At 36.1% G+C, this 12332-nt stretch overlaps 1 protein-coding gene across 3 annotated transcripts in view; it reads right to left on the bottom strand.

Moving 5' to 3' along the window:
• LOC149075197 (uncharacterized) overlaps positions 1-12332 on the bottom strand; it is a 75880-nt gene that overhangs the window by 8031 nt on the left and 55517 nt on the right. For all 3 annotated transcript variants that reach the window (XM_089242471.1, XM_089242472.1, XM_089242473.1), the window contains exon 9: positions 11509-11547. In XM_089242471.1, coding sequence (XP_089098597.1) covers positions 11509-11547 — 39 coding nt within the window. The remainder of the gene's footprint in view (positions 1-11508; positions 11548-12332) is intronic.

The following is a 12332-nucleotide window of genomic DNA, read 5'->3' on the forward strand; positions in this document are numbered from 1 at the left end:
AAAAGGTAGGTTTTTCAATGTTGTGTTACATATATTGTCATATCCAGATGATTTTTTTGTTTTAAGATTGGATATAATGTTGATCACTTCGTCAACACTAGTTGGTTGGATTTTTTCATCATATCTGCTGATGTGTTGATGGACATAATGTACTACACTATCTATCAATAAGTATTTGGACACATATGCAAATGATGATATCTGCGGTCCTGAGATACGTCACGCCCTCCGCCGGTATATATCATGTAGGAAACAACATCGGCATTAGTGGCATGCAAGATGCCGCGCAGTTCGGAGCTCTCTGATTTAGAGAAAGGTATAATTATCGGGTATCACAAAAATGACCGATCCTTAAGGGACATATCTAGCGAGCTGAAGTACCCAAAATCGACAGTGGCCTATGTGATTAAGAAGTGGAAGGTGAGCTGTGATTGTCGGAATTTGCCCCGAGTCGGCAGACCAACGAAACTGGGAGATAGAGACCGACGGGTGCTGTCCAGAGAAATTCGGAAGAACCACACCCAACCGATGGCCCTCATCCGTGAGGAGTTTCAACAGGCATCCAGGAGTATTGTTTCAATGAATACCATCCGTAAGGAAGCACATCTGATTGGTTTTCATGGTCGTGCTGCTGCCCATAAGCCTTTGATCACAAAGTCCAACCACGTTGCTCGGTTAATGTGGTGAAACCACATCGAAATTGGACCGTAGATCAGTGGAAACGGGTTCTTTGGAGCGACGAATCAAGGTTCACCCTCTACCGTTCGGATGGCAGGGTCTGGGTCTGGCGTCTGCCTGGAGAACGTCTCCTGCCAGAATGCATTGTGCCAACAGTCAAGTTCGGCGGAGGTGGAATTATGGTCTGGGGGTGTTTCTCCTGGTATGGACTGGGACCCTTGGTCCCCATTCATGGTAAGCTCAATGCCGATGCCTACTGCACTATTTTGGATGACAATGTGCTTCCTACGGTGTGGCAGTTTTACGGGGTGGACCCCTGTTACTTCCAGGACGACCATGCCAGCTGTCATACTGCAGGGTTAACCAAGGCTTAACCCATGGTGCCAATGGGGTTCATCGAATGGACTGGCCTGCCCAGACCTGAACCCTATAGAGAACCTCTGGGACGAGTTGGATCGCAGAATTAAGGGGTGCCCTACCCGTCCAAAATCGGTGAAGGAACTGGCATGTCTTCTCCAAGCCGAGTGGAAGAAAATACCACTAGCCGTCACACAAGGACTTGTGGAAAGTATGCCCCGGAGGGTTCACGCTGTAATTGCCTCTCGTGGAGGCTCTACCAACTATTGATTTTGAATAAAGTTAGTTTTTCTTTTCTATCACAGGTGTCCAAATACTTATTGGTAGATAGTGTACCCTGATCTTTATCTGAATTTGAGTGTGTAGTGGTTGTACATGATTAGGTGCTAGTTGCCTTTTGTATGCCTCCGCAAAAGTCTCAATTATTTCACTGTCTGTAAAGATCATGCCACCTGGGCTTAAAATTTTGTTTATTCGTTGACAAAAAGTATCAGTAAGATGACTAATTTCAGCTGAATTGCTGTGAGATTTGTCTGTTGAAGCTGGAGTGTTAATGTCCACACAATTTGCCTCTAACACTGGCTTGTGTGTTACCCTAGTGTTAGTAAGGTGGCTTGATGGGTGATCTGTAAATGTGCTGAGAGTGTAAGTGTTATTGATGAGTGTGTGTGTGTTAGGGGAATTGGCGATTAACGTGGCAGCATTACCACTTGATAGTGAGTGATCTGTAAGTACGTTATTTGTGTTATAGTCCATTTCAATGTTTAGATCTGTGAGAGATTCACTTGCTTCGGATATTGATGTAATGTTAAATCTCTGCAATGGTGGTGAATTCAATAAACTGATGAAGCACTCTGCTATAGTTAAGTCTGGCATGTCTTTCAATTAGGTCAAGTTTGAACTCTTAGAGAGTTTTTGAGGTTAATCCTTTTTTGGCGAGAGGATGTACTCCAGTTCTGATGGTATTGTCATTATCTTTTTGTTTTTGAAGGTTGATTTGCGTCAGCTGATCATTGTCAACTGATAGAAAGATTTCAGTAATCCAATTCTTGTTGTTTTGAGTACGTGTAATGATAATTGGCTCTTGCCCAATTGCGAAATCATCTTCTTGATCTTCATTCACAGCATGACTCTGTAGTGAGGGAAAGTCCAGTATTTTTGATCCCTGAAAATTCGTAGGAACTTTGGGAATAAACAGTCGTGCTTTGTTCTGAGTTAATGAGGGTCTAGACTTACACCCAGAAAAGGTCGCTGTGTGCGGACCTCCGCAATGAAAGCATTTAATTTCGTCAATGTTACCTTTGTCTTGGCACAGCCGAGTCTCATGTTGTTTGGCACAGAATGCACGGTTAGGTGTAAGTTTGCATCGAAATGAGCTGTGCCCGTAATTTTGACATGAACGACATTGAACAGGGCTCTCTGTAGCCCTTTATACTACTCTATTTCGATGGGTATATCAGAGACACTTGTGCTATTTGCAAAGTCCTTTTCAGTGATGGGAATTTCCCTAGATACAATGGAAGGGCTTTTCCAGTGTGATAGTTCTTCATATTGCTAATTTTTACTGGATTGAACTTCTGTTTTTCTAAGTTTGTTTTGATTTCCTGCGTGTTGATATTTGTAGGAAATTCACGAACAACAAATTTGAGGGTACGTTCACTTTGAGTGAAATATGTATAGTATTTAAATTTTTTAGAGTCAAAGAATTTTGTAATAGACCTGTGGTCTTTCTCAGAAAAGACTTGAACAACCACTGTATTATTTGTAGGTTTGGATGTTGGTGGGAAGTTACACAGCTTCTTGGCTGCCACAAAATCGTTAATCTAATTTTTTCCCCAGTCTGATATAATAATTGCTGTGCTTGTTGGTTGTGACGTAGCACTATTCAATGTATCTTTTTTCTAGTGACCACTGTGAAATTATCATTACTGTCATTTTTTGAGCTGTCAGTAACAGCTAACAGATTTCTTGGATTTGATATTTGTCCATTGTTGACACCTGTAGGTGTAAGAAGTGAATCAGGAGACCCATCTTTAGTATATTGATTATTAGGGGCATTCAAGTCATCAACGACTAAGGTGGTAGATGTACTAGCCACGATATTATTAGCAGTGGGTGGGTTATTTATTCCCTGTGGTTGTACGAGATTGGGACTGATTTGAATGTCATTATCTGTGTGTATCGGTATTATCACATTATCACCACTATTTATGGAGTCATTTTTCGTGTTTACAATGCTATTTACAGAACTATTTACATATTCATCAGCGTTATTTGCTAATTCTGACTCCGTTGTTGAGCAATTACTTGATGAATTAGCTTTCGAGCTCCCATCACTCATTGTAGAACTTGAGGAATTATCACTAACACTCTTGTTCTCAATTGGGGGAGTTGGGTCGATATCATTTGGGATTAAATGAAAACTGTTAGAAAGATCAGGGTCAGTGTTTCTGTCATCTTTTGACCCTTTTCCGTAATCAGAATTGAGAGTGTCATCATTATTCTTGTTAGCTGTATCAATTTGTATATTATCAGTACTGTCCTCACTTTCTGAATTAGAAATATTCATTGCTTGTTTTGCTTTTTTTTTTTTCTCCTCCTGTGCTTCCCTTTTTCAGAACCAGAGGGAGACTCAATAGGAGTCGAGGTGACGTTTTCGTTGTCTTTCAGAAAATGGGTCGACATTTTATGCATGCATGATTCAAAATGCAGGGAATCAAAAAATTCAATTGCACTATTGGCAAAGAAATCAAATTTTTCAGATTTTTCTTGCTTTGAGGCAGTTTGCCATACAACAAAGTCAATAATGATCGTGTCAAACTTGTTGGCAATATTGCAGTTCCGACCAACATGATTCAATTCGTCACTTAATCTCTTTTTATCTCTTACTTGTACAATCAACAATTCAACAAACTTCTTTCTTAACTCTGGGGACTCATTCGCCTCCAAGGCCCAGCCACATTTTTAACTACAGACTTATCTAAATTAGCAAAGGGACCTACCTTTCCCATTGTTGACACACATATATCAACCACTTACCTTGCAATGTATCCAAAGAATGCTGAAAAACAAAATCACAAGGAATAATTAGGGTCAGACGTATCACTGGGGGATGGGGGGAACACTAACGGCATCGATGAATCGAGAAGACTAAATCCACACTGTATTTTGATGCACACATCTGAAGGAAAGCAATAGGCAAAGCACAAAAAACAGGCACCGCAGACAGTGATACGAAGAAATCCGTAGACCAGGAACTCTGTAGACCGACCGTGGTTAACTTCACTGTCCTCGTGCACGTTATGAAACTAACGTGCCGTCCATCTCGATAAAGCTGGAGAGCAGCAAGAATGTGACTTCACTGGTTGAAAGCTGCCACCCTTTTTCTTTTTTTCTTTTCTTTCCCATTTTTGTGCACAAGGACTTGGCCAAATCCACACACATTTTCTGTGAGGGTTGACACTTTGAGGTATTCGCTACAGCAGCCTTACCAAGGACTTTATGAAGTTTTGAATAGGACTGATAAATTTTTTACTTTCCGTATCAATAATGAATACAAGTGTATTTCTATTGATCGTTTGAAACCTGCATTTTTGTTTAATTCTCTCGAATGTGCAGAAAATCTAATGTTTGCAAATAATCTCTATTAAATGCTCCAGCCTCACCACAAAGCTTAGTCACGAGGTCAGGACGAAAAGTTTGTTTTACAAATACAACGCCGCAACAGGCAAAATGCCCAACGAGGTGGCTGATAAAAAGATGCCCATAAAATATATATGGATGTCATATATTTCAAAAATACAGCAACCCAATTAAAAATGCAATTAACACAAATTATAAACAATATATACACATGATAAAATATTGTACAATGCCCATAAAGAATACTTATTCTAAGAATGGATAGCTTCTCGATTTACCCCAACATGTTTATCGTATTTCTTTTTAAACGTGTCAATTGTGTTACAATTAACTACCTCCGGGGGTAAGCTATTCCATTTATTAACAACCCTATTAGAGAAAAATTCCAGGCGACACGATAACCTTGCATTGTCCCTCACCAATGGATAGTGGTGTCCCCTTGTAAAAGCAGTCGATTGGCGGTGTACTAAAAGTTCATGGTCCATCCTATCCATCCCATTGAAAATTTTTAACACTTTGTAACACCTTATCAAGCTTAACGTTCTTTGGACTCGTGGGGGAAGTACTGTGGCGCTGCTGTTGGCAAGAGTTCGTAGGTGTTGGCATCCCAATATTATAAATCTGCCAACACATTGTTTTGTGAGCACGCCTTTTCTTTACCTCTCCTTCGCTTTCGTTTCTTGCAGAGTCAAGATGTCGTTTTATATGTTTCCGTGTATTCTCGTTTCTTTTTATATGTGAACGTACCGTGTGTTTCTTCTAATTAATAAACTTTTATATTTAGCCATCCTCTGGAATTTAAGTACTTTTCGTGAGTCCGATTTACGCTATCTATGGACAAATCACTACTTGAATTGAAGTGTCAGCATTCAACTTTCTTACACTAGTGATTCATCCACACTAGATACCCTCAAATAGGATATCTCCATACATCTAAATATAGTGTTGTATTATCTCACAGGGTTTCTTTTTCCCTTCACAAAGAAGCAGCAACAGTAGTGACACCATCATACCCAGGGACACACACACAGGTGGTCTTATAATCCAATAAAGACACCAGCTGTCCCTAAAGGACAAAGTGTATTAGTAGTAACACATTACCTCAGACATTTTAATTTTCTTTCCTATAAGTACCACATCTCCTACTGTATATCACCCAGTCTTAATATTCCATAGTTGTTTTTTTTATACTTTCACTGTTAAGCCCAGTTAATCAAGGTTCTACTGTATAGTAGTAAGAGATTTACGAAAAATAATCAGCTATATACAGGGTGATTATAATTAAAGTTTTGATTCCAAAACTATACAATAAGTACTATTTAAAATGACGAAAATTTGCATGGATACTCCTGAAGCAATGGAAATTTCTTTGCCAAAAAAAGTGCAAAATGTGCAAGTCGATGATGCTGTACTTGGCCAGCAGTATAATCATTTCGGTACTTCCACGGCATCAATGTTTGGATAGAACAACTTCTATCAAAATGCACACTGCAATACCAGCAAAGCAGCTGCTGAAGACCCATTTTGACAATAACAGGATGCAACTTCTGGCTGTGGAGGGGTACCTCAAAATGTTATGAACAGTGGTCAGATTGCAAACTTTGGTGAATTGCAATCTCCAGCGAATCCCCTATATGTTAGAAGTTCCTCAGGAATATTAAGGTGGGGCGCGTTTCGTTTAATAAAGGTGAATTACAAGCGCATCCACATCATGACTATGGCATACTCTGTTCTGTTGTTGAACAAGAATTTTTATGCTAACACAGTGCCAAACTGTGCCATATGCTAACATAGCCAAAACACAGTGAACAATACATTTAACATTTCTTGAGTAAGTTGTAGTTATTTGTTCAATTACTTCAATTTTGTGATGTTTCCATGAATTATGAAATCGTGCAATGCTATAATTAAGTTATCATTTTGCCATGACTGGCTGTCGTTTCCATTCTGCAAGCAAATTTCCTACATGTTGGATGATGTCATTAATTTTACATTTTTATAAGTATTTTCCCTTTACCAAATAAAATTCCATTTCTTCAGGAATATATTCATGTCAATTTTCAAGTCATTCTGACAATCATTCTTTTTTTTCACAGTGTTTTGAAATCAGAACCTTAGTTATAATCACTCCGTACATCGTAAATCATCACTAATTAATCTGCATTATTTATGCTTTATTAAATACATTATTCACCTAATTTTTATTATAGTTTTTGCAAAATAGTTTCTTAATTAAGCATACTGAAAGTAACGGGAGAAAATATCTTTATGATTAATAATAAAATTAAAAGAATTTTCAAATCCATTGAATTAAGCAAAAAATAAATTGCAAAAGTTGGTTTTTTTGAAAATGTAAGAAATATTATTAATTATTGTTTTTAATGTTAATACTATTTAAAACAAAAAAACCTGGTTTAAACCAAAAAACCCAATTTTTCGGTTTTTTACCAACCCTGGCAAGTACACTAACACTCGTCAAAGGCATTTTCTTAATGAGGTCGGCATACATGCCGATCTTGCCTTTCCACATATGATGGGCTCCAAAACAGAATAGTCATCTGTTTTTGATTGATCGAAATTAATAATAAATGTTTAACAGCATCAATTGCTTGTGTGATCTCTGTATCATTAGCACTTTAGGAAAGAGCGCAAACCATCCCAAAATTATCTCTGGGCAGTCATGTCTGTATTAGCACATTCACACCTTTCGCTACATTAGCTTTCGTTTTCACTCCAATAGAACTTATCGTGGATGTTGACATCCCGTACATTCGACTGATTAGCATTAAATTGCTGATAAGATTTTGAAATCTTAATGCATTAAGATTGAAAAAAACAAGATTGTTTTTTTCATTGATTTCCTTCTTCAACTCGATTGTGTTCTTAGCCGTCTTCTTCAAAGGGCTGTGCCTGACTCTAAAAATTTTCTTTGGTTCAATGTAATTGTTTGGCTAGATGCAAAAGGTGATGCTGACGCAATGCCACACTGAACAGGAGAAAAAAAAAATTAGCAGCAAGGTCAAGTGGGCACATCGACGAAATCGGAGGCAACCAAGACAAATTTTCTGTGGAAAAAAATCTACGAAAATCGAGGTATCACTGTATTAATACCAAATGTTTACAACAGAGGAGCACAACCTCTGGCCCACTAAGTAGTTCCGTCCAGCCCAGGAAAGGTGTTCCGGTAGAAAAATATCAATACACACAACGTGATAAATACTATCATGGCCATATTTCTTTCATAAAAGAAAATTGGGATTCAAACGGGATGTTGACAATTACAGCCAAAAAAAACATCAAAATCAGTAAAGTTGCTAATTATACACCAAAAAAAATGACAAAAGCAAGTAGTCATCAATTACTGCAAAAAAAAAATCAAAATTCAGTCTTTTTTTGCAAAACATCACAGAAATCTACAATCGTCAAATTAATTTTAATCGATTTTTCACTTCACCATTCTAAGCGCTTGAAGTTTGCCATTAAATGAAGATATCATGTAGATAGAGGTAATGTCACCTAAAAGGATTTTCTTATGCAAAATCAAATTGTCACAATGATATGTATCCACCAATTTGGAATTTTCATTGAATATCTACTTCGACAAATGCTGTTTTCAGAGATGTATTACAAATAAAAGCATAAATTTCTCCTGAACCAGAACACTGATATGGTTTATTAAAGGTTATTTCGAAAGCTGGTGGAATGAACAAATTTTTCGTAAAACTGACTGATTGAAACTAGAAGGGTGTTTGCGTAATGGGTGATGAAAAATTTTGGTGACAATTTGATTTTGAACTTTGCCAATCTTTCAGAGCTTGTAACTCGCCATTAAATCTAGATACTTCGATGAAATTTGTGTCACCTTATAGGATTTTCCCTGCACTTTCCAAATGCATACTTAGTTTGTGTGTAGGTCTTTTAGAAACTTCACAAATTCTGGTTTTTCCAGATTTAACACTTTTTCCCATAATGGATTATCCATCATAACTCAAAAATGATTTGAAATAAAATAGGGTTGGTAGAATATTTCACTTTGGCTCATCTATCACCCTTTTCTGTTTGCAGATTAGAGCACGTTCACCCTATATAGTACAGCTATATAGTACAGTATTTTAAATTTCAATGAGTAAAATATCTTTCACCATTTTTGGGGTGTTTCTCCAATCTTACTAAAGGAAACTATTTCTAAAAAACGTTCTATTTTGGAAATTTTTTTTGACTCCATTAGTTCTGAGAAAGAAAGGTTTGACTTTACTTGATTTAAAAAAATTGATAGGCCTCATTGAAAATAATGTGAAATAAAAAGTTGGAACTAATACAAAATTATGGCAGTGTCGTAAAATATGTCATGTGGTGACCCTACATATACAGGTTTCTGGCTCATGAGCAGCAGAAATACTGCATATCTGACCTTTGGACTGAAAAGGATGTGCACTAAAGTGGAACGAAAAAGGGTATTTTTCACTTTTTTGGAAATTGATGTTGCCTTAGTATTCAAAAGATGCCTTTCTAGGTTTTAAGAAGTTATACCAAAATCTAGGAAAATATTTTAATATCTTGAGGTTCCTCACAGACCCCTAAAGTTTCGAGGAAAAAGACTTTTTTAAGTACACATTAAAAAATCTTTTCAAACATAAATGAAGTTGATGATTTTTAAAAAGCATTCTCTAAAGAAAGAAAAGCACTTAATTTAAAAATTATTCAGTACATGAGGCAAAACTGAATAATATATATATATATATATATATATATATATATATATATATATATATATATATAACCCAGAGAAATACTCAACCAGTTAAGAGTTCTATATATAAGTTATAACTGACAAGCATATTCGCTTCTTTGCAGCTGTCATGGCAGTTGAAAGGAGAATTTTTCAAGCACTCCGAATATAGTGATTGATAGAGGGGGATGAAAATAAATCCTTTTTTTTGGGGGGGGGAACTATAACCATGTTCCAAATTAAAAATAAAAACATAATTTGACGATATAGGTGTCAGGAGAATGCCTCTATTGCTTCCTCTGTTATCACACTGTTATTACACTTCACTTTTTTGCAAAATAATCTTTTTTTTTTTCAAACGATGGAAGAGTACTCGTTGATTTTTTTCTGGCTTAATGAAGCCTTCACAACTCTCGGTTGTTGATACAGCAAGAGACGCTTCAGTTACGAGTCGTATGCACCGTTCAACTGCTTGTGTGTGACACGGAAAATTTGGTATAGATGAAAAAGCAGGTTCAGATAATTTTTGTGGGTCCATTTCCTGATTTTTTATAATAGGTGGTGCAATCACTCGTACTTGATCCCATGAAAGGGGGTTCCAAATAGAGTGCTTAGCAGAAAAGTTTATTTTCGGAACATAGAATGTACTAATTTCTGCTTCTGATAATAATTCATTTCTAATTTTCATATTGAAATTATTGGTCTATTGTCATATTTGGCTCCTCTTTCGTCAATAACCCAACATCTTTCTGCACAGCATTCACAATAAGTGCAGCTGATCGATCAGACACACCAGTTCTATCACAAGCAAGAGCAACATTTGGTAATTTAGTTCTCATCTGAGAGGATGATGGTAGAACTTCAAAAAGCAAATGAAGTACTTGCTTCGGCACTGATTGATGGACCAGCTTCAGTCCTGGTAGATAGAAATGCTAACTTCAACGGTAATCTGTGTTTTGGCTCATATAGATCACTTTCCTCAGAATCGTTGGATATCAATGAGTTTTCAGTGGTTGATAAATTAGTTTCCACTGTTTCTTTTTCAGATGACTTCAAACGGATACCATTTTCATTTTCCTTTGATCATTGTTTTTCAATTTCTTCATTGTTAGGACATCTACTCGACAAATGGCCATCTTGCAAGAAATCTTGCTCTAAATTTGGGATCTTTCTCAACTTGCTACACTTAGTCTTCAAAATCACATTGGCATGCTGCAATGTCAAACAATTTCCGTGACTGTTAGGTGCACTCACTTCGTGCCAGACTCTGCCACGAAGCAGGGCTGGAAGAGATCTCGGCAACGGGATAAGTCCGGTGGCAGAGATCCTGGTGTTCATTCATCATTCATGTCTTTGGCACGATAATTTCAAGAATGTCTGCAATAGCTGGATCTTTTCTTGATTGTTGTGCCTTCATATTACGTTGAGTCAGCAGATAACAAAGCTTAACATCGCCATAGGTGGGCGAGACCTGAGAATCCCACTCTTTAAGATATTTCCTAAAATGTCACAACAATAAAAGCTTCTGGTCATCATTTTGACTGCTATACACCCTCTCAGTTAAGGGGTAAGATTGCAAATGAATACTGAAAACAATGGAAAAACATCGAGGTTACTGAATGAATCACGTGTTCAGGGAAATAGGAAAGCCTCCTCCCCTTTGTCATGTTACAGAATTCCACACATGCGTAAAACTTCAGGGGCTATGAAAAACCTCAAGAAGTTTGAATTTTGGGAGAAAAAATTAGGAATGGCATTTCTTCACATAAAGACATATTTTAAATTCTATTACAATGGCAATTTTGAAAAAAAAAAAATTTTGTTCCACCCTAATGTGCACCCCTGGCTTGTAACATTTAAAACTAATTTTGATGTCTCTGCAAGCATTTCAATTAGCTACGCGGACCAGTAATATTCACAAATGATGAGTTTTTCAACATCAGTTAAACAACAAGCAGGATCTTTATTGCGTATACACAAACAGATGAAATAAGATTACTTGAAATTAATCTTACCATGCTTAGGCGAAAAAATGAAAATTAATCTAATCATGACTAAGAGAAATAAAAGCATCAAAGGAATGTTTGGAATAAAATTCTTACTTTTTGCCGGAGAGCGTAAATTGGGGGGAGAAAATTCACCTGGATAGAAAAGAAACCAATCAAAATAAATAAGTTATACAATTACAATATATGTTATTTTACTGAAATGTCATAACAAAAGTCCATGATATTAATTCAATTTAGAGCGAAGGATAAAATCATATTAGGTAGCACAATTAATAAAAATCGCTATCGTTTTTATTTAAATCAGATTTTTTTTAATTTTCACCTTAAAATATTAACTTATGCAGAGAATAAAACAATCTAATTTTTATTTTATTAATAGCTAGTGGTTTAAATGCTGCGTCTTTAAAAATATGAGTCATATTTTTAATATTGTATAATATTAAATTCAAAAGATAAGTAAGGCCTTATATTGAACTTGTGTGTGGGATAAATAATAAACCCTGTGAATAGTCTTGCATGGAACAAACATTTATTTATATGAATAGAGGGAAAATTATTGTTACAAAATGTCTGCTAATTTCTTCCTGTTCATCAAGTCTACTTGTAAGGTTGATCTTGATCAAAAAATTATGATTTTCTTCAAAATTTTTCATCAGAAAATTCATCATCAAAATTTTAATCAGATTTTTCTGATTTAGATTTTATTTATTTTTAATACCAAGTTTGAAATGCTAACTTATTAGTGGTACTAAATAATTTTCATATAATCATATGTATCGGTTATAGTTCTCATTTTTCAACATAAACTATATTAAGCTCTAGAGTTCTTGCTTTAAAAAAATCCCATTGCATAAATGTCATCTTAGAACAAATCATTCCACGTTTAAAATAGTATTGAAATTTGTACTTGATAAAAA

This window comes from Pholcus phalangioides, unplaced genomic scaffold (assembly GCF_987345545.1).
Source record: "Pholcus phalangioides strain wild (caught in Gottingen) unplaced genomic scaffold, Ppha-v1.0 ptg000015l_1, whole genome shotgun sequence".
Lineage (NCBI taxonomy): Eukaryota > Metazoa > Arthropoda > Arachnida > Araneae > Pholcidae > Pholcus > Pholcus phalangioides.